This window comes from Sporothrix schenckii (assembly GCF_000961545.1).
Source record: "Sporothrix schenckii 1099-18 chromosome Unknown Cont47, whole genome shotgun sequence".
In the NCBI taxonomy this organism is placed as follows: Eukaryota; Fungi; Ascomycota; class Sordariomycetes; order Ophiostomatales; family Ophiostomataceae; genus Sporothrix; species Sporothrix schenckii.
In genome coordinates, this window is record NW_015971148.1 from 4,357,089 (window position 1) to 4,384,114 (window position 27,026).

Consider the following 27,026-nt stretch of genomic DNA (forward strand, 5'->3'; position numbering starts at 1 on the left):
GAAAGAGAAAATGCCTTGTGGTGTTGTCGGCGAGGGGAGAGATGCACGACAAGGTCAGGTGGGTGGATGTAGGTCAGTTGGCCGGATGAGGCTGTCGACAAAGACTGGAGCTGCCAGCAGCAGTCATTTTGGCCGAGGAAACCATGGCTCCTAAAGACGGCAAGTAACACAGCTGCGAGCAACAGACCGCGTGAGGAAGTAGCAAGTGACCGTGGCGGTGGGCACCTGCATCGCGGTTGGCAGGTGTTTGTGAAGGCAGGTGCGATGGTGTAGCCGACTGTGTTCCTGATAGCAAGACCACGTACATTTGCAACTACCGAAAGTCTGAACGTGTAAGGCAGTGAAGGTATCTGAAAATGTCCAAAAGAATACTTTTTATTAAGGGGCGTTTTGCGTATATTTTGAGTTGGATTTGTTCCAAAATAAAATGGTTAATTTTTCCGAGATTTGCTTTTAAATCTTTTTTTTTTGGTACACTTTCCTTTGTTTATTTTCCTCTTTCATCAAATATACACTATAAAATGTTCCGACAAAACAGAACAATATCAACTAAACCAAAACAAAGACTGCCTTCATCTGCAGTTGATTTTCGACCGTCCAAATGCATCCATGTCAAATGACAGGGACGGCATCCCGTGCCTATTGGCTGAGACTGCACGAGGCTGTGGCGGCAGATCGTGTGCCCAGCCGATCCCGCTGCATGCAACCCAAGCCTAGATCGATATATGAACTGCCCACCCTCCAAGTTTCGCTACCAACCAAGATAAGGTGAACACCAAGCTTGACCACGTTAGGTGTTGTGTGGAGGACATGGCATCTTGTGTCGCGATGTTCCGGGTGGCACGTGGCTTCCGCCATCTGATGTCTCTGACCGCTCCTTCCCAACATATTGGCCAGGCGCCTTCCCTTTCAGATGAGCATCACGGTCGAAATAGTAAATGGCAGGAAAACGACAAAATGACAGCTTCAAATCTTGTTCCTGGACAGCGACCAAAGAACCAGACAATAGCAATTGCGATCTCGACCAGCCACCCTTCGCCTTGCGCTATCCACCCACATCCTTTGACCTTTGCTTCATGCCCGGTCGACTGCTAATGCCAACACATAATTGTGGCCGCCCTTGATCCCCTATTTCCGATCCTAAAATGCGTCTTTTATTCGCCCCCTTTTTTCTTGTCTTCTTGTTGACCTTTACGCAGGCCAGGAGCACAATCCGCGGCTCTCTGCCTAATCTCCAGCGGGCCCTAGGCCAAGTCGTGAAGGACTCCAACAGCTCGAATACTCCTCCCAACGTGACCACCACCATTCCGTTGACCAACACCACAGTCTGCAATGGCTATGCCGAACTCTGCTCGCGCAAGTACAGCAACGTCACCTTGGTCGGCGCCCACAACTCGCCGTTTGTGCAACGCAACAACCTCGCGGCCAACCAGAACCTCAAGGTGACGCAGCAGCTCGATGACGGCATCCGGTTCGTGCAGGCACAGATGCACTTCCCGGCCCAAGATAACGGGACCGGGCCGCACTTTTGCCATACCTCGTGCGAGCTGCTGGACGCGGGGCCCATTGAAGGCTGGCTGACCGAGGTGCGCACATGGGTCGACGCACACCCGCAAGACTTTGTCACAATCCTGCTGGGCAACGGAAACTACTCGGCCGCCAGCATGTATGCGCCGCACATTGAAGCGAGCGGGCTGGTGCCGTACGCGTTCGTGCCGCCGCCCACTACCACCACCGCCGCCGGCCTCGCGCTGGACGCCTGGCCGACCCTCGGCGAGATGCTCGCGGACGGCAAGCGCGTGCTCATGATGCTCGACTACCAGGCCAACCAGACGGCGTACCCCTGGCTGCTCGACGAGTTTGCGTACCTGTGGGAGACGCCCTTTGACCCCGTGGTGACGTCGGTGCCCGTGACCGAGACGCTGCCGTGCCCCGTGCAGCGTCCACCCGACCTGCCGCCCGGGGTCGCCAACAGCACGCTCTACCTGATGAATCATAATGTCAACCTGGCGGTGTCGCTGCTAGGCCAGAATTTCACGGTGCCGGCCCTGGCGCTGCTCAACCAGTCGAATGCGGCGACGGGCATCAACAGCCTGGGCGCGGCGGCCGAGGTGTGTGTGGACACGTGGGGCCGGCCGCCGCTGATTCTGAATGTCGACTACTACGACCAGGGTGCGCCGCCCGGATCCGTCTTTGAGGTGGCGGCAAAGCTCAACGGTGTCTCGTACGAGAATACATGCTGCGGGAAGACGGCCCTCGAAGTGGTGTCGGGTGCCGTGCATCGCAGTATTCCTCTCTTGTTGTTGGTCACCATCACGGTCGCCGCCACTATGGGGCTATGGTTGTGGTGAGCTGTGGTGGGTTGTGGTGTTTACGTTTCAAGCATGCAGGGTGTTTAAGAGTTAGTTTGTATTTTCAAGTAGCTTTTATTAGTATTGAGTGTATGCCCGCGATAAATAATAAAAGACCAAAGGACGACGGAAGTCGCGAAGAATATGTACATGAAGTGAACAGAAAGCAAAGGCAAAAAGCATCACATTATCGTAAAAGTAAGATTGGATATAAATCGACGGAGACATAAGAAAAAAGAAACACAAAGCAAAAGCAAAACAAACGGAAAGCTGGCAACGCCCTTCACGCCGTCACGCGACGGCCTGGCCTTCTGGCACGACGACAGGTCGCCGGCCAAACGTCCAACCGAGCACGCGCATCACACCAAACGTCCGCCGTGTCGTTGTTGTCGTCATCGCCGACGTGTGGCTCCTTTTCCGCAGCAGAGACGTGTTGTTGGTGTTGGCCGTTGTCGTGCTGGACGAGGCCGAGGCTGTCAACGCCGCAGCCTCGTGCTCGTCCATCAGCCGCCGCCGCTCGGCCCTCTGCCGTAAAATCTCGCGACCGATCTGCACAAACACGTCGGTGACGTTGTCGCCGGTCTTGGCGCTGGCCTCGAGGAAGAACGAGGGCGACGACGCCGAGGGAGGGTGCGGATGCGGGTGTGGCTGTAGACCAGGAACCGAGGGCACCGCCGAGGGCACAGCCGAGGACACAGCCGAGGGCACAGGTATGGGGGGGATCGACGGGACGGGGAGCGCGGCTGTGGATGCTGACGGCGACGGCACGGCTGCCGCTTTGCTGCCGTCGATCCAGGCCACACGCCGGTCGCTGTCGTCGGCGTCGCTCTTGGTGCCGACGAGAAGCAGGGCAAAGGGCCGTGCGGGTTTCGACTGGGCACGAGCACCACCCATGGACACGGAGCGCGCATGATGGGACTCTTCTTCGTTTTTCTGTTGCTGTTGTTGCTGTTGCTGCTGCTGCTCCTTTTTGTAGCTTCGGAAGCGCATCGATTTTTTCTTGGGAACGGCCCGCTTGGACGTCCTCGGCCGGGTCTTGTCGTCGCCGCCCTTTGTCTTGTCTGCCTGTTGTGCGTCGTGGATGCCCATGCCCCGTTCCTGGCGCAGCCGGTCGTAGAGGCGCCGTGCCTGCTGAAACGACGCCGGGTTGCAGACGTCGTAAATGACAATGGCTGCCTCAGTAATGGCAAGGGCTTGCTCGAGCATCATGGCGGCAGGTGTCACTGTGGGTGACGGCGACCCGCGGCCGAGTTTGCCTTTATTGCCATTGTTTTTGCTGCTGCTGCTATCGTTCGGCGCCCCTGTGGCTTGTGGATCCTCCTCTACCAGATGCTGGGAGGGCATCTCGAGGACGTCCATGCTGTACATGAGGTTGTCGATGCGCAGGGGCCGTCGTCCGCCACGCACGAATCGGGGATCCGGCGGTGCATCGTCCTGGAATGAGCCATCGCAGAACTGAGAGTGGTTAGTTAGACGTGCGTAGTGAGGAGAGACGCGGAGCAGATTGGGTACGTACCCTCGTCAGGAGAGCCGTCTTGCCGACGCCTTTCGCGCCGATGAGGAGCACACGAAAGTCACCGACAAAGGCGCGTGCGGCGGCGGTCTGCACGCGGTTGCCGCCATCCTGCTCGTCGTCAAACTGGTCTTGCCACGAGAAGATGGCCTTGAGGTAGCGAGCCTCGTCAGAGGTCCAGACCATGGAGCCCATGGTGAGGTGTGGTAGAGTGGTGTGAATCGACGGTGAAGTAGGGAACGAAAAAGTTAAAATGATAAGAAAAAATTATAGAAAATAAATGGATTTGAGATTTGTGTAGGAGAGAGAGGCAAAGCAAGACAAAAGGGCAAGATCCAGAGACGAGATACTGGCTGGAGACGTGACAGTTCCCAGTAAGGAAAACGGAGAAGGCAAAATCTGATATAGGAGGATGATCTTAGGACATAGAATTGAAGGTCTCTTAATAGAAGGAGTTTTATCATATAACGGAGAATACAGAGAAGGATGAAAGAGGGATGGATAATGAACAAGACAAGGTGAGTTGAGGCAAAGCAAATGTGAACGAGGCCCGGGAAAATGGACGTAAAAGAGAGAAGTAAGACAGGGGTGAAGTGAGCGTATGGTGATAAAATAGTGAGACGACGAGTAAAGATAGGAACAAAGCCAAAAAAGGGCATCAAGTGAGGAAGGGGGCCACAACGAGCAAGGATACACAGCAGACGAATGCACAATGTGTTGTGCCTCGCGTGACAAGAATTATATAACAACCAGCCTACGAGACAATGAAGGGCACTGAGCAGGATCAACAGTTGTTGTGCACCTGTTGATTTCGTCGCTGTCTTGAAACAGCTTCCCTTGCTCTGTTGGCAAGGCAGGAGACGGGCAATGCACGGGCAATGCGCGGGCCCAATTCTGCCAAATCGCAGATCGATCGTCGTTCGTCGCAGGTTGATCTTTGTTCTCTTGTTTTTCTTCATCTTTAGAGCTATCCGAACAGTCCGGGCCGTCTCTTGTCTGATTCGGGTTGATACGATTTTGTTCTTTTCTTTTTCTCTTTTTCTTCGTTTTTCTTTTTTTGGCCTCCTTTCTTCTGTTCTATGCCATTGATTTTGTGCAGAATCTGAATGGGCAAGCTGATGGAGCCATTCCCAACGGGAGAGCCGCGGCCGCTCGCCGGCGCATGTACCACCGGCTAATCTAAAAGGGGTTAAAGAGGAAGCAGAGGACCTCTTCGTAGTTCGTTCCTCGACTTCGCTCCTTGTGGTTCATGGCATGGGCTCGTCCCGCCAGGGACGTTGTTCCGAGATTGGCGAGGCGTGGATGCTTGGAGTCGTAAAGTGCCCAGCATTTTTCCAGGGTCGTGGAATCTCGTGGCGAAGGCTGATTTGTGGAGGCGAATCCGTGCGGACGTGCGCGAGGCACACCGAGACTGTCCTCATGCAACAGTCGGGAGAGGTGGCAGCAGCAGAACTCTATCCCCTTTGGAAATTAGAGGCAACAGAAAGGAAAGGTTGACATACTGCGCCAGGATAACCTTATTTCGGGAGCTGGTCGCGATGGATTCGCGATTTAGACGGCGATATGGTCTGCTGCGATTGGTGTATCCAGCCGTCTCCGTCTTTCATCCTCGATGGACGAAGCGTAGGTGTAAAGTTGCAAGGTGCCGTGTGTTTGTTCGATGCAGGTCTGGTGCCACAAAAGACACGGCAGCAGAGAGTTACAGCAGGTGCTGTGACTGAGCAAGGGGACATGAGAAATGAGACATGCAGCAGAATTGCACAAGGGCAGTGCTGTGCCGACAGAATGAAAGAAGACTTTGGGTGAATAGCAGAGTGGCTCGATCTGGTTGGCATTGTCGATGGCATCGTTTGCGAGACCGCCGAGGGTTGTACAGGAAGAAGATTGCCGGTTCGGGCGTTTAGCGACGAGGATGGACAGATGGAGAAAGCACATAACGCGTAACGAAAAGAGAAAGACGAGAAAAAATGAGAAAAGAACAGATAAAATAAAAGTAAAACCAACCAAATAAAGCAGATAAATCCAAACAATTGTACGCCTACCAAATGCCCCAAGATGCTTTGCATACCATAAATAGATGGACACTGATGAACGCCGACCAAGGCAACGACATGACCAGGCGGTGTCAAGCCCCTCTCCTACACTCACCTCTTCTTCTTTCCTGGCTCGGCCACGGCCACAAGGCCTGCCTGCACAAACGCATCGCGCGCCGCCTGGTTGATCAGCGCGAATCGCCGCGGGCCCAGCTTGTGCCCGCCGTACCAGCGCGTGACCACCACGACGACGTTCCACAGGTCCATCAGCTGCATCAGGTGCAGCAAGCGCCCGCCGGCCGCCGTTTCGCCGTCGTCGTCGCAGTCTTGGTACGTTACGCCCGTTCCTTCATCTCGTATCCGCCATGCCGTCATATTGTGTGTTGCCGTCCGCACGCGTCGGTCCGTGTCCTTGAGGTGCTGGATGAACGCGGCTGCCTGGGCGGGCGAGCGCACGGCTGCACAGCGCGCGAGAAACGTCGACTTGAGCTCGACGACGGGCTCGGTCGTGACCCACGGCGGCGGTTCGGTCAGATGCTGTGCGGTTGATGGCCGTGGAGATGGTGGAGATGCAGCCCGGTCGTCGTCCGCAGCTGCTTCGTTGTGCACGCCCTCCTCTACCTCCTCGCCCTTCTGTCGGAGAAATTCCTCGACGGCGTCAAATAGGCAGACTTGGCCTTCCTGGAATGCCGTCGCCAGAGCGGCACCAACCTGTTCGGCGTCGTGTGCTGCCGCGCCGGGTCGCCGGTGGCCCGCCTTGTCGCCCACGCTTTGCACACCGAGAACGACTGGCGGGTCTGGACACGCAGGATAGGCAGGCGGAAACCAGAGACGCAAGCTCATACGATGCGCCGTCGAGGCTCCCGTGGTACCGTCTGTGCCATTTCCGTCACCAGCGCTAGCACCAGCCACGTCGTCTGCGGACCTGGGAATGGCCAGATTGGCGAGCGTACCACTGCCATCACCCCCGCTACCGCTGCTGTGGTCGCCATCGACAAGCACGAGCGTACCGTCGCCGTAGATGGAGTTCATGGCCTCGACCTCGTCGGTGAGGTCTTCAGAGGGTGGCATTGCGCCAAGCGAGGGCGAGGTTGTCTTCAGTCAAGCTTGCGTGTGGTGTGTGACATGTATAAAACACTCTCAATTGAGTCAAACCTGGCCGCGTCACGTCGGCTCCAGGGTGACGTCGAAACTCGGCTGAATGTGGTGATGTGACGCGAGGAGTGAATGAGGTCGGATGTGGGGTGGATTTTTGGCGCTTAGGGGGGGCTTTGGCGCCACTCCGACAGTGTGTTCCAACGGCTGTACCTGGCGGCAGCCTTATCGCCGCCGCACCGCACGTTGGTCCCTGGCTCCTTCCTGCCTCGTCCCTCTGGAGTGCAACTTCCCGATACGTTCATCCCTCAACAACTCGTTTGTTTGACTTTATCTGAGCCTCAAATCCAGGAATCTCTATGTTAAACGTCTCCAAATTACAACCTCGTCTTCTCCTCTCACCCTCCGTCCTCGAGATCCTTTATCGTGAACAGTCCAGCCATGGCCACTGCCGACGAGGATCAGGCCGCTGTGCCCTCCGATGCCGCCGACGGCACGTCCTATGCTTTTGTCTACGGTACGTTTCGTATCTACGTGTTTTCCAGCACCTGTTTTTACTAACCCTTTTAGGTACTCTAGTAAGTCGCCCTCAGACGTTGATTATGGCATCAAGCGCGCCCCTGCCGTCTCTGACCACTGCAGATGGCACCTGAGGTCTTCTTCACCGTCTGCTTCCGCCTCGCCCAACCGCCACCGGCTCTCGTCCGCGAGTATGTGTTTCGCAACGCTGTCCTTCCCGGCTACACCCGCCATCGTGTTCGGTACCAGGAGTACCCGGGCATCGTGCCGGACGACGCAGAGGGCGCCAGTGTCCGCGGTATTCTCATTGGCGGCGTCACGCCGGCCAACCAGCACCACCTCGACGTATTTGAAGGCTCCGAGTACGAGCGCCGGACGGTCGATGTTGTCTTGGACGAGGACACCAGTAATGGTCAGACGACCGAAACGACCGAAAAGACCAAAAATACGAAGCAGAAGAAAACAGTCAAAGCGCAGGTGTACGTGTACAAGTACCCCGACGGGCTCGAGCGCCGCGAGTGGGATTTTGACGAGTTTCGTCGCGAGAAAATGCACAAATGGGCGCGGGCCGACTACACTTTTGAAGGTGCGTCCATGTCAGCTGCCTTGAAGGCCATAAATGCCGGACGGGCCTCAATTAGTTTTATATACGCCGTACTCTGGACTCGCCTTGAAATAGTGACCAAACAACTGTTTGCTGACATCGACAGGGTGCGATCCAAACGATCCGGCCACCGTGGCGGCTTAGGAAGCACGACATGGCTCCAAAGACAAAGCATGGTTTGACATGACGTGAGAGAATTGAGAATTTTGAGAATTTTGAGAAGTGAGAGAGGATACACATAGGAGACGGTACATAGGAGACGATGACACTGCGTTGAAGCGATCATTCCATTGCCAGGGGAGACATGAAAGCTGGACAGGTGATGTGATTGGCGCATGGGCAAGCCATTGCTTTTGTTTATTTAAATGCATTCCGGGTGAACAAACGCAGCAGTTAACCTCAACTTCCATTTTCTCCAAGTTCGAACTCTCTGTGTAGATAACACGTGATATGTCACGTGTTGATATTCCCCAAATACGGTTGCCTACTCGGGAATTCGGCCGATGTCTTCGGTCGTTCCTGCCCGTCCACAAGAGAAAACGGATGGATTCAGGGGTTGTTTATGTCATATTTTGACTCTTTTTAGGTTCTAATTTGCACTTTTGTTTTTAGAGACCATCCGCCCACAATGGCTTCCGACACACGAGAGCGCCAGCGCCGCCGAAAGATCGTGTTGGCCTGTGAACCGTGCCGCGAGCGCAAGACACGCTGCGACGGCCGCAAGCCCATCTGCTCGTCATGCGAGCACCGCTCTCTTGGCCTAGAGAAATGTATCTATACGGTTGGCAATGCACGCACTGCGAGCAGCGACGAGTGAGTTTTGAGTCCCGGCAGTCTTCGGATCGTTTCCGACTTTTGATTTCCGCCCGCTGCCCCATCTGTTGTTAACACAGCCAGCTACACAAAGGCCCTGCATGAGCGCATCCGCCACCTAGAACATGCTTGTGCTCTGTATGGAATCGAGGTCAATTCGGCCGGGCGAGTGAGCTTGCTGTCCAACAGCCGGCTGCGACCGCCCATGTCGGCCCCGTCCTCGGCGGCTACCAGCCCGGTGATGCTGTCAGGCGGCCGGCGTGGCGGTGTTGTGGACCAGCAGCCGTCGGTTACGCCGCCCAATGTATCCGCAACAGGGAAATCGGGCACCTCTGACATGACGTCTCCAGAGCAAATGGATCCGGAGGATGCCACAGGTGTAACGGCTATGGGCACTGTGCTGTCTGAAGAAGACCTGGAAGGCGAGGGCGCCATTGATTCCTTTTACGGCCGGTCATCGGCCGCTTCGTTCCTCAAAGAAGCAGCCAGCGCGTTACCGCAGAGACAAAATTGGAGTGGCGCAAGTACAAGTTCGGGGACCGGTACCACCGCCGCCACCACGTCGCAGTCCAGCTTCTTTGCAGGTCGCGGCCCCACATCAGCCCCGTCGCCAGTCCGGCCACGGCCGCATCCGCCCCCGCCTCCTCCGCCAGTCATGGCGCCGCCGACGCTCAGCTTCACTGATGTGGACCGGTTCACCTTGCCTCCTCGTGCCCTGGGTGACCACTTGATCCAGCGCTTCTTCAGCCGCATATTTTACCAGTACCCCTTCTTCGATCGCGAAGCCTTTGAGCACGCATACCAGAGACTGTGGCAGGTTGATGACCCGGCAACACGTCCCCAAATCGCTGCGCAGCAACAGAAATTCGACGGACTGGGTCTGGGCAGCAGCGAGGCCGGTCCCGACAGTATCATATTCCACTGCGCTCTCAACGCCATCTTTGCTCTCGGCTGCTGTTTCTCGGACCTGCCGCCGGCCGAGCGCGCCGCCGCCATCGACGTCTTTGGAAACCGCTCCAAGACCTTTGTCGGACTTGAACTCATCAACTACAACAATCTCGGCGTGGTCCAAGCCATGCTGGTCATCTCTCTCGTCTTACAAGGCACACCCTACCCCAACCGCTGCTGGATTGCCGTTGGCATGGCCTGCCGCGTGGCCCAGGGTATTGGTCTGCACACGGAGGAGACCAGTCCGAGCCGGCGGTTGCGTGGTGAGCGTATGCGGTTGATGCGTCAGCGGACGTGGCACGGCTGTGTCGTTATGGATGTGTAAGTCTTACCGTTTGTGATGCCTTTCTGTTTTTTTAAGCTGACCTTTTCAGTCTCGTGAGCATGACCTTTGGTCGGCCACCCATGGCGTCTAGTTTGTCGATTGCACCGGAGATGTTGAATAAGAACCCAGATTCTTCTAGCCCAGAATCGCTCAGGCTAGCTTTCTATTACGAAGGTGTCAAACTCAGTGTAATTCTCGAAGACATCCTGCAGCGCATCTACAAGCCATGGCTGACACGGGATGCCAACAATACAAACCACAACGGAAACACCACCACCAGTACATCCAGTACATCGTCCAACAATGCCCTACAGACCCACCACAACCTCGATACTGTGGTTGAAATCCAGGGCCGTCTCGATCAATTTGAGCAATCGGTCACGCCGTTTCTCTCGTGGACGGCACATGCCGACATGCCAGGCGACGTGTCCGAAGAAGATCGCCTCGTTATGGGCATTAGCCAGAATGTCCTCCATGCCCGGTTCATCTACTTGCAGCTGATTCTCTACCGGCCCATCTTGTCCCAGCTTGCCAACCCAGACGCAAGCCCGACTACATCGAGTGGCGCAAACTCGTCTGGTCAGTCCTTGTTGACACGCGATGGCCTTCGCTATTCCTTTGCCATTGAATGTGGGAAGTCTTGCATCGAGGCAGCCAAACGCCTTATCGTCTTGGTGCATAGTGTTTACCGGACGGAGACGACTGACATCTGGTGGTGGAATGGCCTATGTGAGTCGTCGGCCCTTTTACTTGATTCGCAGTTACCATTGGAATTTTGAGTATGCTAACTTCATCCAGACGCATGTGCTGCTGGCCTAGTCCTTATTGTTGCTCGGTCGTGTCCCGACCTCTGGCAATCACTCGATCGTGATGAAATTGCGGCTCTTTGGGACAAGTCTCATTCTATTCTGCAAGATCAGGCACTCTACAGCGCCTCTGCACGCAAATCACTCGACCTCCTGCTTAAGGTCAACGAGCATGCCCTCCTCAGACAGGCCGCTGGTGAGAATGACAGCTTGGCTACCAACACGTCCAGTGGCAATGGTTTTGCTAGCGATGGCGGTGTAGGGGCGCCAGGACGAGAAGGAGGAGGACATAGGGATGGCAACAATAACAACAATAACGGCAACAGCGGAAACTTAGGCAGCAATAGCAGCCTTGCAGCGCAGTTCCTTGCGGGCACGACGGGCGACGGCCTGACTGCAGCAGGAGGAAGCAACATGCAGCCCGGCCAGTTCGATTTCCTGGCCCAGATGGCCGACCCCAATGCGCCAACCCTGCTTGAGGATACCTACGCAATGGGTCCGCTGTTTGCCTGGGACCAGAATATCGATTTTACTAATTTGCTACCTTGAGGCACTTGTGGGCCTGGGTAGTCCATTGCCAGCCATCTGTTATACCCAATATGCTGACGTTCTGATATTCTGACGTCGATCTCGTCATCCTGGGCATTTCCGTCCGTCAAACCATCAACTCTCCTGAAATGTTTGCTTACACGGTCAACGCCTTGTGCAATACAACACATCGAGCATAAAACTGAGCGATGCTATCGTCTTGGCCCGACACCACTGGGAACACGACGCCGTGGGAAATACGGCGACCGAATATCCGGCTGATGGCTTTGACTGAGGCGGACACACGGACCAAAACAGATCGCCGGTGCTAGGACGTGGAAAGGCCGCGCCTAATTATTTCGTGGGTTCGCCCGTTGGATAACCCGCCGGGCAGCCCGGGTGGGATAAGCAACGGCCCATGCAGCTCGGCCCATGCAGCCTTAGCCAGGGCAGTAAGTAGAGTGAGTCTAGGGGAAGCCAACCGAACCCCGATACGTTTTGCTGCGCAGTCGAATTGTCAAATTGCACCGACGGAGTCAGGGACGGCGATCGATCAACTATCCACAAAGTCAGCCCCATTTTGAGAGCGGTAAGATAATGCAGAGCAATCAAAAGTACCTAAAGCATCTAGACGATGTGCTATCAATATCGAACGAATAAAAAAACAGGGTCCAGCCAAGAGCCAAGACCCCTTGTTGACTTTTCGCGAAAGACGAACACCGACTTGCTCGTACTGCAGCAGAAGTTTGCTACTTTCGTGTGGAATATGTGGGTTTTGCAGCCGGATCCATTCCGAAGCCGAATCTCCAGCATGCAAAGGTTCAGTGTTAGTCGGAGCCATCCCGTTTGCCTAAACCGAATTGGGAGAGAAGCGCTGCCAGGCTGAGGAGAGCCCTGCGCCCGCGAAAAATGATCGCTAAAAACGCGAATGCGATAACGAGCGGCGGTTTCTAAATCTAGAAATTTGGTTTACGAAACACGGAACAACAGCAGACAACACAAAGCTTTCGGGTGCGCCCGTGAAGCATCGCCCTCTCATGTCTTTGGCCAATGCATCTGCACTCATCCCTGTACCTGAGGCGCCCGTGCCGACGTCATGTTTATCATCTCCGTCATCTCTGTCGTCTCTATCATTTAGACAGTGACTGCCCGACAGGCCGACATAGACGCCTCGATGATTATCGTCGGGGCAAATCAAACTGAATCATGGGATATGTCAATATTCCAAAAACACGCTATCGAAATCGACCCCTGAAAACCGTTACATCACTATGCCCAAAGAAAGCTGTGTGGCAAGTACACCGTACGTTGTTTGTACGATGTCGTGGATGTATGCGATAAACTTGGATCTACCAGCGATGCATCGAGCTCTAGTGACAAGACAACGATCTGCCGAAAATCAATGTAAGACGTACCCGCTCTAACCTGTCCGAGTGCTCACGCTGACCTGTCGACTGAGGATCAATTTCGTTTGCGTATCCTTTGCGCGAGCATGTTGAGAAAACGGTCTCCAAAACGGGCATCGTGCTACTTGCCTCCCAAGACCTCAGTACTTGTCTCACAACATCCTTGGCGATTTAGAATGCGTCGCATGCAAAACAAAAATATTGGCAAATGGACAGTCACTGGTCAGTTTGCTAGTCCAAATGCAAGAAACTATTAACTAGATCTGTATTCTGGCTGTCTGGCTCGCAAAACATTGCAACACCATTGTTGGCCCAAATCCGGCCCACTTAGCAAAACGATCGCCTTTCGTTGTTTTCCTTGGATCGGCGTTAGACCGCAGAGCCAGGCAAAAAAGGGTCTGGCGGCAACTTTCTCGTCAGTGGACTCCGAGCTTCAACGGAATGGGTCGTGCTGGCCCTAAGTGGAAAGGGTTGCACAAAGTCAACAAAAACGGGGACAAAACGTGTGCATGGGGTGTCAAAAGTCACTGCCAGAGGCGACGGCAATGTCCAGAGGTAACTGGACAATCACATGCGGACTGGCTCCAGTTGAGAAAACCGCAAAATACGACACAAATCTCGGAGAATATCGTAGATGGAAAAAAGGGGGCAATGGTCGACCACAATGCACAATGACGACATGGGAAAAAGGACAAGAAAAACAACAAAACGAATGCGACCAAAGACCAAAAGCACCAAAAAACCAAAAGGACCGCGGCAGTCATCTCTTTTCGGGGAGACGGTGGTTTGGAAGTCCGTTGGTGGCGTTGACGCGACGTGGCGTTCCCAAGACCACCAAACCCACCAAAATCGTCCCAAAATACACATACTAACGGGGACTACCTCAGACCGGACAACTCACATAGGCCGGTACTTGACTGTCAGTGCGAAGTCATTCGCGCTCGGAATGTTCCCGGCCTGCAGATCCAACCCCAAAAGCGACGGCAGCCAGGAATGAGACCTGCAAAAATCGCCGAGGGTGACTAAAGCAGACGGAAGTACGGAATTGGGCTAGGTCTGCTGTGTGTTAGTGGTTGATGCCTATGTGGTGGGCTCAGCATGAGTAAGAGCAACCACTTGCGTCCCCCCCCCCTTCAAACCGACGGAGCTTCGCGACCACATTGTAATTAGCTCTTGTGGACTGGACGGGACTCAGCTCCTTTGCTGTTTCGTTTCCATGGGCTATGGCAAGTGTATTTCTTTCCTTAATTGTTGGATGTTTTTTTTTTACTTGGACCTATATTAAGTTTCGGTTGCCCTCCATCTGGTCTCAAGTGGAATTGCAACTTCTGGGACCTGGCTAACACGACGGTTCTTTGTTTTGATTTCCATCATCTGCCACGACCCTTGCTCTTGTCTTTGCATTGTCGTTTTGTTTGTTTTTGTTTTGCCCATCGCACCATCACCAGAGCTGGCGTAGCCTCTTATATCTCTGTATAGGTGGACTCGACACGTCCAGCATCAATGGCCGCCAACATCGACGGAGCCGAGCCATTGGCTGCTCCAGGCCATCAGAATGTCACCAACCTGCCACCGTCCGCCGCCCCGAGCGGCGTGGTATCCCACACCGCCGACACCGGTGTTGCTCAGCATCGGCCGGACGAGATCGAAGAGGTGGACCAGATTCTCGACTCGGAGTCCGTCACATCGGCCCAAACGAACCTCACGCGCAGCCACACCCACACGATGATCCAGGAGCACGACCGCGATGCCATCCGCCGCGTTGCCACGGCCATGTCATTCACCGGCGAGCATGACCAGGCCGGCCAGACATTTACAGCGGGCGACGACGCCCTCAACCCCAACAGCCCCAATTTCGACATCTCCAAGTGGCTCGGCAAGTTCATCCGCTCCATGCGCGGCGAGGGCATCGACAGTGCACGTGTGCGGCCCGGCATCGTGTTCAAGAACCTGTCCGTCTCCGGCAGTGCCCCCGACCTGCAAGTGCAGCAGACCGTGGCTTCGACCCTCCTGTCGTCGCTTTCCCTGCCGCTGCGCATCGGCGAGGCCGTCGGCCTGCGCAAGAGCGCACCCAAGAAGCAGATCCTGCACAAGTTCAACGGCGTTGTCGCGCCCGGCGAGCTTCTGGTCGTGTTGGGCCGCCCTGGCTCCGGCTGCAGCACGCTGCTCAAGTCCATGTGCGGCGAGCTGCACGGCCTGCACATTGACGAGGGCTCGACCATCCACTACAGCGGCATTCCGCAGCCCAAGATGGTGAAGGAGTTCCGCGGCGAGACCATCTACAACCAGGAGGTCGACAAGCACTTCCCCGAGCTGACCGTCGGCCAGACGCTCGAGTTCGCCGCCCAGGTCCGCATGCCCTCGCACAAGTGGTCCTTTGTCAACCCCAACATGACCCGCAACCAGGTCGCCAAGTACGCCGCCCAGGTCGTCATGGCCGTCTGCGGCCTCAGCCACACCTACAACACCAAGGTCGGCAACGAGTTTGTGCGCGGCGTGTCGGGCGGCGAGCGCAAGCGTGTCAGCATTGCCGAGATGATGGTCGTGGGCAGCCCCTTCATGGCCTGGGACAACAGCACGCGCGGCCTCGACTCGGCCACCGCCCTCAAGTTTGTGCAGACCCTGCGCATCGCCAGCGACCTGGCCCGCACCTGCAACGCCGTCGCCATCTACCAGGCCAGCGAGAGCATCTACGAGCTGTTTGACAAGGCGACCGTCCTCTACGAGGGCCGCCAGATCTACTTTGGCCCGGCCAACGGCGCCAAGGCGTACTTTGAGGGCCTCGGCTATGCCTGCCCCACGCGCCAGACCACCGGCGACTTCCTGACCTCCGTCACCAACCCCGTCGAGCGCAAGGCCAAGCCCGGCATGGAGGACAAGGTGCCGCGCACCGCCGAGGAGTTTGAGGCGTGCTGGCTCAAGTCCGCCGAGTACGAGGCTATGCTGGCCGCCGTGGCCGAGCACGAGGCGGCGTACCCGCTCGACGCGCATGGCCAGAACGTGTCGGCCATGCGCGAGGTTAAGAAGGAGAAGCAGGCCAACCATGTCCGCCCCAAGTCGCCCTACATCATCAGCACCGGCATGCAGATCAAGCTCAACACCAAGCGCGAGTACCAGCGCCTCTGGAACGACAAGGCTCCCACCATCACCACTGCCGTCACCTGCATCGTCCTCGCTCTCATCATCGGCTCCATCGTTTACGGCACCCCCGACGCCACGGCCGGCTTCTTCTCCAAGTCCTCCGCCCTCTTCATGGCCGTCCTGCTCAACGCCCTCGTCACGCTCACGGAAATCAACAGCCTGTACGCCCAGCGCCCCATTGTCGAAAAGCACGCGTCGTACGCCTTTTACCACCCGGCCACAAACGCCATTGCCGGCGTCGTCGCTGACATCCCCATCAAGTTCGTCATCGCCACCTGCTTCAACATTGTGCTCTACTTCATGGCCGGTCTGCGGCGCGAGCCCGCACAGTTCTTTATCTACTTCCTGTTCACGTACACCGCCACCTTCACCATGTCGGCCATCTTCCGGACCATGGCGGCCATGACGCGCACCATCTCGCAGGCCATGTCGCTCGCTGGTATTGTCGTGCTCGGCTTGGTCATGTACACGGGCTTCGTGATCACGGTGCCGTCGATGCACCCGTGGTTCGCCTGGATCCGCTGGATCAACCCCATCTACTACGCCTTTGAAGCCCTCATCGCCAACGAATTCCACGGCCGCCAGTTTGTGTGCTCCGTCATCATCCCCGGCTACTCGCCGCCCATTGGCAACTCGTGGATCTGCAGCACCGTCGGCTCCGTCGCCGGCCAGGACTTTGTGAGCGGCGACGCCTACATTGCCGAGTCCTTTGGCTACTACTACTCGCACGTCTGGCGCAACTTTGGCATCATGATCGCCTTCCTCATCTTCTTTATGGGCCTTTACTTTGTCGCCACCGAGGTCAACAGCGTTCCGACGAGCGAGGGCGAGATGCTCGTCTACCAAAAGGGCCGCATCCCGCCGCACCTGCTCAAGGGCGCGCCGCGCGGCCCCAGCTCGGGCGCCGGCTCCGACGCGAACAATACAAAGGTCGTCGGCAGCGGTGCGACGAAGAGCACGTCGGGCTCGTCGTATGCGACCGGCGACGTGGAGAACGCAGCGCGCGTCGGTGATGCTGGCGAGAAGCCCCAGGCGCCCGAGCCCGCTGCCGACAACGAGGTACACGGCATCCCGCCGCAAAAGGACATATTCACCTGGAAGAACGTCGTCTACGACATCGAGGTCAAGGGCAAAGAGCGCCGCCTGCTCGACCATGTCTCTGGCTGGGTCAAGCCGGGGACGCTGACGGCCCTGATGGGCGTCAGCGGTGCCGGCAAGACGACCCTGCTCGACGTGCTGGCCGAGCGCACCACCATGGGCGTAATCACGGGCGACATGTTTGTCAACGGCTCACCGCGCGGCACGAACTTCCAGCGCAACACGGGCTATGTCCAGCAGCAGGATCTGCACCTCGAAACCGCCACCGTGCGCGAGAGTCTGCGGTTCAGCGCCATGCTGCGCCAGCCCAAGACGGTCAGCAAGCAGGAAAAGTACGCCTTTGTCGAGGAGGTCATCCAGATGCTCAACATGGAGGATTTCGCCGACGCCGTCGTCGGCGTACCCGGCGAAGGCTTGAATGTCGAGCAGCGCAAGCTGCTGACCATTGGCGTCGAGCTGGCGGCCAAGCCAAAGCTGCTGCTGTTCTTGGACGAGCCCACGAGCGGTCTCGATTCCCAGAGCTCCTGGGCGATTTGCAACTTCTTGCGCAAGCTGGCCGACGCCGGCCAGGCCGTGCTCTGCACAATCCACCAGCCGAGCGCCGTCCTGTTTGAGCAGTTTGACCGTCTCCTGTTTCTGGCGGCCGGCGGCAAGACGGTCTACTTTGGCGAGGTCGGCCACGACTCGCGCACCCTGCTCGACTACTTCGAGGCCAAGGGCGCGCGCGCGTGCGGCAGCGCCGAGAACCCGGCCGAGTACATGCTCGAGATTGTCAACAAGACGGTCGCCGGCGACGGCCAAGACTGGCATGCGACGTGGAATGCCAGTGCCGAGCGCGTGGCCGTCGAGTCCGAGATTGAGCGCATCTACGTCGAGAAGCGCAACGTGTCGAGCGCCGCCGACAAGGAGCCCGACAGCGACAGCGAGTTCGCCATGCCGTTCAGCACCCAGCTCTGGGAGGTCACCTACCGCATCTTCCAGCAGTACTGGCGCATGCCCTCGTACATTTTTGCGAAACTGTCGCTCGGCATTCTCGCCGGTCTGTTTGTCGGCTTCTCTTTCTTCCAGGCCAAGGGCACTCTCGCCGGCACGCAGAGCGTTATTTTCTCCGTCTTCCAGATCCTCACCATCTTCTCGTCGCTCGTCCAGCAGATCATGCCGCTCTTTGTGACCCAGCGCTCCCTCTACGAGGTGCGCGAGCGGCCCGGCAAAATGTACTCGTGGAAGGCCTTCATCATTGCCAACATCGTCGTCGAGTTCCCCTGGCAGATCCTGACCGGCATCGTCACCTACGCCTGCTTCTACTACCCGGTGATTGGTGTCCAGGCCGCGCAGCGCCAGGGCCTTGTTTTGTTGTTCGTCATCCAGCTCATGCTCTACGCCAGCTCCTTTGCCACCATGTGCATCGCCGCGCTGCCCGACGCCCAAACCGCCGGTGGCATCGTCACGTTGCTCGTTATGACCAGTCTTATTTTCAGCGGTGTCCTGCAGACCCCCGCCGCCCTGCCCGGCTTCTGGATCTTCATGTACCGCGTCTCGCCCTTCACCTACTGGGTCTCCGGTGTCATCTCGACCGCCGTCCATGACCGCCCCATTGTGTGCTCCGCGGCCGAGACGTCCATTTTCAGCCCGCCCATGGGCTACACCTGCGGCCAGTACCTGGCGCCCTACCTCACCGTGGCCCCCGGTACCCTGCAGAACCCCGACGACACGGCAGACTGCCGCTACTGCCAGATCTCGGTGGCCGACACCTATCTTGCCCAGAGCAACATTTATTGGAGCACGCGCTGGCGCAACTTTGGCATCCTTTGGGCCTACATCCTCTTCAACATCTTCATTGCCATTCTCACCTACTACCTGTTCCGCGTACGCAGAGTCAGCCTGAGCCTGAGCTCGCTCTCGTCGCTCAAGTTCTGGGGCAAGAAGAAGAAGGCGGCCGAGGCGGTGTAAGACGGCCCGGCAGGCCCATACTCAGCGCCACCACGTTTTCTATTTGTTTGCCTTTTTTTCGATATCCTTTATAGATTTCTTTGTTTGTTTTTTTGTTTTTGTTTTTTTTGTTAATTTCTCCTCTTTTGGACTCATATTTTAATTTCGCCATGATTTTTGTTAATATTTTTTGGGGAGTTTTTATCAGGACAGATTAATCTTTTTCTGTGTCTTTTTGATTACCTTTGTACAAATATCCTTGCTACACAGCACAATTCAAGTTACTTTTCAACATGCAACATGCAACATGAAGAGCATCCTCCTAGTCCGCAGCCAATGAAATAAATGGCCATCATCATGCAATATTGGTGAGAACGATCCAAAACCGTGGGTCAACGACCGACGTGCGGCTGGCTCACGAAATGTAGAGGCACAGGTAGACAGAATCAGGACGCGAATCATTCACAGAGCGTTGAATCTCTTCGAGGATTTTTTTTTTTTGAACATTGACGGCATCAGCGGCAATCGGACTTGAATCATCTACAACAGAGGCTACAGAGTCTTAATGGAACACCCCCACTTTCGATGTCTCTACAAATTCATCTACGGCGATGGTGTGGACGATGTGAACAAGGACCGTTTTCTTGACGATACAGACAAAGCCGGCGGGCAGGACACCGGCTGCAGTGGCGACAACTGTCTGACAGACGACCCAACACGAATGGCAACACAAGCACTGAGGATGGCAGCGTGCACGCAGCAAAGGCATCGACTGTGACTGCAGCATAGCATGCATTGGCAAAGGGAAAGAAAAAAAGGCACGTAAGAGGCTTACAGAACAGGCAGTGGGGCATGCTGAGAAAGACGTTGAGAAGGACAATGGGCTATAGTGGCCAAGCCTATAGCGAGCGAATACGATGAAGGCCATGCGTGAAAAGTATTTGATGGAATGCAAGCGGAGGGTGGAAGGGCTGGAGAAAGAACACGAGGGCGATGAGAAGGACGAGGAGAAATAGAGACAGACACATGAGGAAGAAGCTGGGGACGAGGAGACGAGCAAGACGAACGAAGGGAGACCACTGGAAGATAAAGAACCTGAACTGCAGGAGCAAACGGGATTGTCGACAGCGTGGAAGCGGTGAATCGGCTAGGGATGACGATGCCCAGTTTAGTTGGGTTGACCTTTTGCTATTTCTGGGAATGGGGAGGGGGAGGGATGGATTTCTCTTTTTTTTCGTTTCTTTTTTTCTTCTTCGTCGTCGTTTTGTTTGGTCTCTTTGTCATTCGTTTTCTCGAGCAAGGCGTGTAACAAAATAAGAAATTAGTTTGCTGAAGCCGACGACGGTGGACTGCGACAATACGCGAACTGAGAACATTTGAGCAAAAGCGCAACTGACGAATGGACGACGAGAATTGATGAAACATGAGCTGACATCGAAACGGGGAAAAGGAAACCCAAAAAACACCCATCAACATCGACAGTTGCAAAAGTTCGGACGACAAGAATAGGAGAGACAAGAAGGAAGGGAAGAAGGCAAAAAAGGGATGGCAGTCATGCGAAGGGGGAGGAAAGACCATGAGCTTGGCCACCAAAAGAAAAGAGAAAAATGGACGACGAAACAAGAAACAAGTTGAAACACTGAAACATCTGGATCTCGCCCGTCGTCTCTTCTTTCTCTCCTGTCTTTGCTCTAGCCTTTACCCTCGTCGTTTCACAATGTGCATGCGCCAGGGGCGTCCTGGGCCTGCGATTGGCTGCAAGGCGCGGCCAAGACAAAGCAGCCTGGTCTCGCTGGTTTGCTGGTTCGCTGGTTTGCTGGGAAGGACCCCGCGACTGTCGTACCAGTCGATCGCTGTTATCCAGTCGGTTCGGCCTCAGCAGCACGAGCCTGTTCCTTTCTGCCGTTACCATCTGCGCTGTTCCTTTGTCCTCAGCCCAGCCTCCTCACGATGTTGCCCCTTTTTGGCGGAAGCTCTCGAGAAATAATGACCAACCAGAGTCCAAGGTCTCACTTCTTGTCTGTGAACGCCTGCTGGACATCTCCGCTTTTTGCGTCCTTCTCCCGAGCAAGGAGAAACAGGCAAGACAGGGTACTCGATAGGAAAGGGAGACTAGGCACAAAACGATGAGATCTTTGGCCGTTTGTCGATTGTGTCTCGATATTCTGTACCATTTAATGTGAACCACCAAACGCAGGGCAACGGTACAAAGGACTGAAAAGGGAGGACAGGGAAAACGAGGACGGAATCCAAGACCAAACACAATCTGGAAACGAAAGAATATGCGGCCGCCCGCAGGATGCGGCCTGTTTCAATATGGGCTAAAGGTCAAAAGCGAGGCCGACCTGGTATACTCGGCGGCAAACAAAATATCTAGAGTAAGTGGCAATTCAACGTAATTATATCAGAACTTTGACGCATTCCTTGTGCCCGTGAAAGTCCCACGAACCGGGGAGCAAATCAACGAGCCGGACATACCCTGCCGTCAGTCGGAAGACTCACCGAATAGGCCTCTACAAAACCGCGACGGCGGAATGGCGAAACGCTGGTTGCGCAAAGAGGCCTGTCAACTCTCCTTTGGCGCTCTTGGCGATCCTTTTTTTGAGCGGAGCTTTGTTGGCTGTTCGACTTGTGTGCAAGTCACCCCTTGAATTGGTGTCTTGCTGATACCCCGAAGGGATACACACGAGAAGGCATCCTAGGAAGTCTAGGAAGTCCTGGGAAACAACGTAGGAAACGCCGTTGGAAGCAACTCAAAGCTTCGCCAAGCACCCCAGAATCCCAAGAATTCTGTTCGCGTTCTTAGGCCACACCCACTCGTTCCGTCTGTTTTTCTGCTGGGAGACGTCGTGTCTTCTCCTACGAGATCTCCGGGCCTTCCTTGGCCACGATGGGAAGGAGGACGGCAGCGTTGTCGGAGTACGCGCCCCAAGACTGACAGGGCCCATCTGATTCACAGTGAGAACCGTGCAAGACGACAAAGAGATGGAACAAAAAAACGCCCCAAGAGAAGAGTCATGTTCTTGCCTCGACGCTGGTTGTCTCTGTCCAGCTCGGTAAAGCGACCGACAGGGTCCGGATCGACGACGACCAATCGATTGCACATTGTCAGCCATGTCTGTGGGAGCTGTCGTGAGAAGAGTCAGGCGACGGCACGGGGGACTGCAAGAATGTACTTTGTAAGATACTCCGCACGTCGTCCCTCCATTGGGAATCCAGGACGATGGATGCAGGGGACACAAAACGGCAGGGCACACCGACCGGGCATTACCCAAATTGGAAGGAAGGAAAAGCAGTGACCCTTCGAAGAAGAGGCAGTTGCATGATGATGCCAGGTCCGTCTTTCCCTTTTACGTCACTTGTTCTTACCTTTTTTTTTTTTTTTTTTTTTTTTTTTTGGTCTGCAGCCAAGCAGGACCCGTGCCTGGCAGGTGCGCGTGCCCCTGGCGTTAAAGACGTACTGTGGTAAAGGCGTTGGCGGCTCGCCCCAGACGGGCGCTTTGTAGCGCTACGGTTCAGCTCTGGTATGCGCTGTGGTGCAGCACTGACTCCCGGGGTCCTAGGGCGCGTTTGGTTGCGAGTGGGTACCTGCGTCTCAACCCCTGCATTGGGGGCCTCTCCTGTCTTGCTTTTTTGCGCGAAAGCGGGGCTACCCTGAGTCGTGGATCGTGGTGTCCTCCAAAGGAACAACACCTGGTTGGCTGCCGCCTCGTTCTCGCCGGCTCTCACTGCCCAACCAACACCGACTGCACTGTTCATGGTGAACCGCCACCACGACGATCCATGATCGACTGGCTGAGCCGCAACGGGAGGATATACTCTTCGTCAACGGAGGATGCTTTTTGTTGGTTCCTCTTTTTTTTCGTCTTTCTTTTTTTTCTTCCTTCCTCTCCCTCATTTTTCTTTTCTCGCGTTACTGTACAGCATCTGTTGCACACACAGTTTAACTCCAAGGGACTGTCTACTTGTGGGCGTCAGGTGCTGCATTCAACGTCATTTTCTCTCTGTCTTTTCAGTTTGTTTTTGTCGTCATTTTTTTTGAAAACATTCTACAGACTCATGAAAATCTCATGCAGACGGGCCTTGCCTTTCATCCTCATCCTCCCTAAAGGCACCAAACACGTACAGGGCTGTCAGATGTCCGGAAAGGGGCGACAAGGACACCCTCTTTGGCAAACAAAGGCTTCGCCGACCAACCAGAAAGACACAAATACAAAGAGAGTACGACCTACGTCGTACGGAGGAACGTTGACATAAAGAATACGACACAAAAAGGACAAGCATCAAAAAAAGATCGTGCCTGCCTCCACCTGTCGATCGGTCGCACCCCATGCGCAAGGGAAGGTGCGGTCGCACCAGTCAGGGGCTCCCGTCTCCCAGCTTTCGTACCTAGAAGGAGCCCTCCGAGCCCCGTCCCACCCCTATTCACCCGCCTATTCGCCTGTGGCTTGAAACACGCCACTGCAAAAGGGAGGCCTGCCCGCTGGCCTATCACAGCCTGTCAATCCTCCTCGTCTCTCACCTGGGACAATTTTTTTTTTTTTTTAAAAAAAAATCGCCTTTTCCCCCATGTCGCTTCCGTCGCTGCATAACTGACCGTAGCCCTGTGCCCCTGGCAATTTGTAGAACTCCAGCGCGTGCGTCGTGTTTGCCTGCGCCGCCCAGTCTTTACCTGGTTCCTTCCCAAAGTCTGCCAGTCGCCTCCCCGATATTTTGTGGATCGCTCGCTCTTTCCTCTTTGGTCTGTAAGTCGGTGCTGGCCAACAAGAAGCAGCACTCACAGAATGCGAGAGGCGTAGGCAGGAATAAGCCCTGCATCGGTCCTTGCTCTTGCCCATCCTGGACCGTGAGACCACAGAATATCAGATCGTCTTTCACTGGCTCTCCCTTTTTTTGTTTCTGTTGTTTCTGCCGTTTCTGTTGTTGACCCTCGTCATTGTCGCCGCTGGCGCTGTCCACGACCAATCGTTTGCCCCAGCATCGTCACCTCCGAGCCTCCCTCTTTCTTGTCCCTGTCTCCTGTCATCCTCTATTATCCGCAGGAAACAGCTCGCCGTTCCTCGTTTCCTTTGCTCTCCTTGGCCACTTTCTTCTTTCTTGCCGCAGGGAAGCTTCCCAGCTGCTTCAAGTATGACATATGGCATACGACGCATTCCGTACTTTGGTTGTCCCTGCGGGCATCCCTTCCCCAGTCGGCCTTGCCCCTTTTCCAGCCTGCCGCCACGGCGCCTGATGAGACCCAAAAGCGCCCATGGTCTGTGGCCTCTGCCGACATGGCCTTTGTCTCCCTGCTTTCGGTAGACACCCACACTTTTTTTTTCTTGCATGCTGTGCGTCTTTTGGCCTGCTGTGTCTCTTAGTCTGCTTGTCGTGAGCGGACCCATTTGTCTGCAGCCTCTACCCCGGCCATCCAGGGCCCCTCTCTCAATGGCCAAACGCCCGCTTCTCACCGTCTGTGTGCACTTTTGTGTCCACTCGGCGGAGGAGAACTCCACCTTTGCTCTCTCTGCCCAGATGGCCACTCCTACCTTTGTGCTCCGCTTGGCCTGAAACCCCTGCCATTCTTTTCCCTCTTGTCTCGCGATCTTGAGATATAAGATCCCTCTCGACATCCTCTTGCCAAGTCTTGATTTTCCTCCTTTCCCTTTTCTCTTTTTGTTCTTCTTCTTTCCCTTCTTCTCTCTTCATCCTGTTTCTGTTTCTTCACCTCCACCGTTTGTTTCGTCCTGCATCTTCCCGACCTAGTGTCGTACGCATTCATTCCTTAAGGCCCGGTTCCTTTTTTATCAAATTGCATTTCCAAAACAACTTTTCGATTTTTCGATTTTTCGATTCACAAATCTTCAAGTTTTATCTTTACACGCCTGGTGCATCACTTTCCTTTTGAGCTCTGACGCTTTTTACTTCACCTGCACACTATCACGCTCACCGCGAACATACTGGACTGCTTTGATCCTTTGAACTCAAACCACCCAACACAATCCAACACTCTAGAGCAAATTTTCGTTTGTTCATTGTCCATTGTTCCAACTGTTCCTTGTGAGTATTCCTCGTTGTATTCTTGGGGTTCCTTTGGCAACCAGCCAAAGGTCCTCCATATTTGCCCTGTTCACGCCTTGTGGCGTAGGCTTTGTTCTTTGTTGATTCACCACATTGCAAACGAACATCGTACCCCCCTCTTGCTCACCCTGTTGCTTGTGAACAGAGCACATTCTGTAGCCATTCAAGTTGACTGACCCAGACTCTTATAAATACAGCGGATCTTCGCCATTCAACTTCATTTTCGCCCCCGGTCTCTCTCGCTCACACACACACACACTTCGTCCACAGTAAAACGACTGCAAAACGCAACATTTTGCAACGGCCCAGCTTCCTACAAGCAACACACATCAACCCACACCAAATTCGCCAGTCTTCTCGCAATCGTCCGGCACGATATACAGAAAACTAGACCAAAAACGTCAACAGACAAAAATCACGAACATCACAAATTCAGTCACCATGTCTGCCTTTCGCTTCCTTTTCGCCGCCTCCATGGTCGCCCTGGCCCGTGGCCACATGAAAATGAACACCCCCCAGCCCTACGGCACGCCCGCCCTCGTCAACGGACCTCTTCACGCTGATGGTTCCAACTTCCCTTGTCAGCTAACTGCTGGTGGCTCTTTCTCCGCCGGCGGCGCCTCAAACACCTACCCACTCGGCTCCGAGCAGGAGCTCAAGTTCACCGGCCAGGCCGTCCACGGCGGCGGTTCTTGCCAGGTGTCCATCACCTACGACAGCAACCCCAGTGCTTCGAGCACATGGAAGGTCATCCGCTCCATCGAGGGTGGCTGCCCCGCCCAGGGCCAGACGGGCAACATGGGCGACAACGCCGATGCGGCCGACCCCTACACCTACAACTTCACCGTCCCGGACAACATCCCCACCGGCTCGGTCACCCTTGCCTGGACCTGGTTCAACAAGATTGGCAACCGCGAAATGTACATGAACTGCGCGCCCGTCACCCTCACCGGCACCTCGGGCAGCAAGTCCAACTTTGACAGCCTCCCCGACATGTTCGTCGCCAACGTCGGCAACGGCTGCGGCACCGTCGACAGCACCGACCTGCTCTTCCCTAACCCCGGCAAGGACGTTGTCTCCATGAACGGCGCCACGTCGGCCTTCTCGACGCCTACGGGCACGGGCTGCCAGGCTGCTGGTGGTTCTCCCGCGGCTGGTGGTTCTGGTTCTGGCTCTGGCTCTGGCTCTGGCTCTGGCTCTGGCTCGGGTACCACTGCTGCTGCTGCCGGCAGCACCTCGGCTGCTGCTGCTGCTGGCGGTGTCTTTGTCACTGTCCCCACGTCTGGTGCTGCCGCCGGCGGTTCTGCTGCCACTACGAGTCCCGCTGCTGCCAAGTCCGGTGCTTCCACCACGACCACCAGCGCCACCTCGACCACCACTCTGCCTGCCGCCGCTGGCGGTGCTGGTGGTGGTGCCTCCAGCGCTGCCGCCCCCGCTTCGACTGCCGCGTCCTCCGGCTCGAGCACGACGTCGTCCACCTCTACTGGTTCCGCCGAGGCCGCCGGCTCCGCCTGCTCGCCCGACGGCACCTGGAACTGCCTGGGCAACTCGTACCAGCAGTGCGCCAGTGGTGTCTGGTCTGTCGTTATGCCCCTGGCTCAGGGCACGACTTGCAAAGGTAGCCAGGGCTCTTCCATTGACATCGTGTCGGGCCGCAAGTCCCGCCGCGTTGCTCTGCGCTTCCGTGCGTAAAACAGTGGTCGTGTCTTGGATGGCGAAAGGTGAAAGGTTTATAGACAATCTTCTGGGCATGGTTCATTTTTGGAAAGGCGGCGTGTAACAACATTAAGCATTTTGTGACTTTTTTTGTCTTTTTTTCTCTGTTGATTTCTTTTCTCTCTTCTTCTTTTCTTCACT

At 55.6% G+C, this 27,026-nt stretch overlaps 9 protein-coding genes across 9 annotated transcripts; 4 read left to right on the forward strand and 5 right to left on the reverse strand.

The window, feature by feature from the left end:
- Nucleotides 1-1,244: 1,244 nt before the first annotated feature.
- SPSK_04529 (uncharacterized protein) lies at nt 1,245-1,997 on the reverse strand (the record flags this gene model as incomplete). Its single annotated transcript, XM_016731333.1, has 1 exon — nt 1,245-1,997. One exon carries the CDS (start codon nt 1,995-1,997, stop codon nt 1,245-1,247), a length of 753 nt encoding a protein of 250 aa, XP_016585912.1.
- Nucleotides 1,998-2,021: 24 nt separating this feature from the next.
- Nucleotides 2,022-2,282, reverse strand: SPSK_04735 (uncharacterized protein; the record flags this gene model as incomplete). Its single annotated transcript, XM_016731530.1, has 1 exon — nt 2,022-2,282. One exon carries the CDS (start codon nt 2,280-2,282, stop codon nt 2,022-2,024), a length of 261 nt encoding a protein of 86 aa, XP_016585913.1.
- Nucleotides 2,283-2,642: 360 nt separating this feature from the next.
- SPSK_04276 (uncharacterized protein) lies at nt 2,643-4,059 on the reverse strand (the record flags this gene model as incomplete). The annotated part of the gene is made up of 2 exons (XM_016731087.1): nt 2,643-3,806; nt 3,868-4,059. 2 exons carry the CDS (start codon nt 4,057-4,059, stop codon nt 2,643-2,645), a joined length of 1,356 nt encoding a protein of 451 aa, XP_016585914.1.
- Nucleotides 4,060-6,008: 1,949 nt separating this feature from the next.
- On the reverse strand, nt 6,009-6,968 carry SPSK_04465 (impact family protein; the record flags this gene model as incomplete). Its single annotated transcript, XM_016731271.1, has 1 exon — nt 6,009-6,968. One exon carries the CDS (start codon nt 6,966-6,968, stop codon nt 6,009-6,011), a length of 960 nt encoding a protein of 319 aa, XP_016585915.1.
- A 465-nt stretch (nt 6,969-7,433) lies between these two features.
- Nucleotides 7,434-8,297, forward strand: SPSK_04492 (disease resistance protein Aig2; the record flags this gene model as incomplete). The annotated part of the gene is made up of 3 exons (XM_016731296.1): nt 7,434-7,509; nt 7,563-7,570; nt 7,635-8,297. 3 exons carry the CDS (start codon nt 7,434-7,436, stop codon nt 8,295-8,297), a joined length of 747 nt encoding a protein of 248 aa, XP_016585916.1.
- A 446-nt stretch (nt 8,298-8,743) lies between these two features.
- Nucleotides 8,744-11,556, forward strand: SPSK_03964 (fungal specific transcription factor; the record flags this gene model as incomplete). Its single annotated transcript, XM_016730779.1, has 4 exons — nt 8,744-8,928; nt 9,013-10,197; nt 10,251-10,930; nt 11,000-11,556. 4 exons carry the CDS (start codon nt 8,744-8,746, stop codon nt 11,554-11,556), a joined length of 2,607 nt encoding a protein of 868 aa, XP_016585917.1.
- A 2,888-nt stretch (nt 11,557-14,444) lies between these two features.
- Nucleotides 14,445-19,130, forward strand: SPSK_03863 (ABC multidrug transporter; the record flags this gene model as incomplete). The annotated part of the gene is made up of 1 exon (XM_016730678.1): nt 14,445-19,130. The coding sequence occupies one exon, from the start codon at nt 14,445-14,447 to the stop codon at nt 19,128-19,130; it is 4,686 nt and encodes a 1,561-aa protein (XP_016585918.1).
- A 5,403-nt stretch (nt 19,131-24,533) lies between these two features.
- Nucleotides 24,534-24,797, reverse strand: SPSK_10601 (uncharacterized protein; the record flags this gene model as incomplete). Its single annotated transcript, XM_016736945.1, has 1 exon — nt 24,534-24,797. One exon carries the CDS (start codon nt 24,795-24,797, stop codon nt 24,534-24,536), a length of 264 nt encoding a protein of 87 aa, XP_016585919.1.
- Nucleotides 24,798-25,610: 813 nt separating this feature from the next.
- SPSK_04338 (uncharacterized protein) lies at nt 25,611-26,861 on the forward strand (the record flags this gene model as incomplete). The annotated part of the gene is made up of 1 exon (XM_016731146.1): nt 25,611-26,861. The coding sequence occupies one exon, from the start codon at nt 25,611-25,613 to the stop codon at nt 26,859-26,861; it is 1,251 nt and encodes a 416-aa protein (XP_016585920.1).
- Between the last annotated feature and the right edge of the window lie 165 nt (nt 26,862-27,026).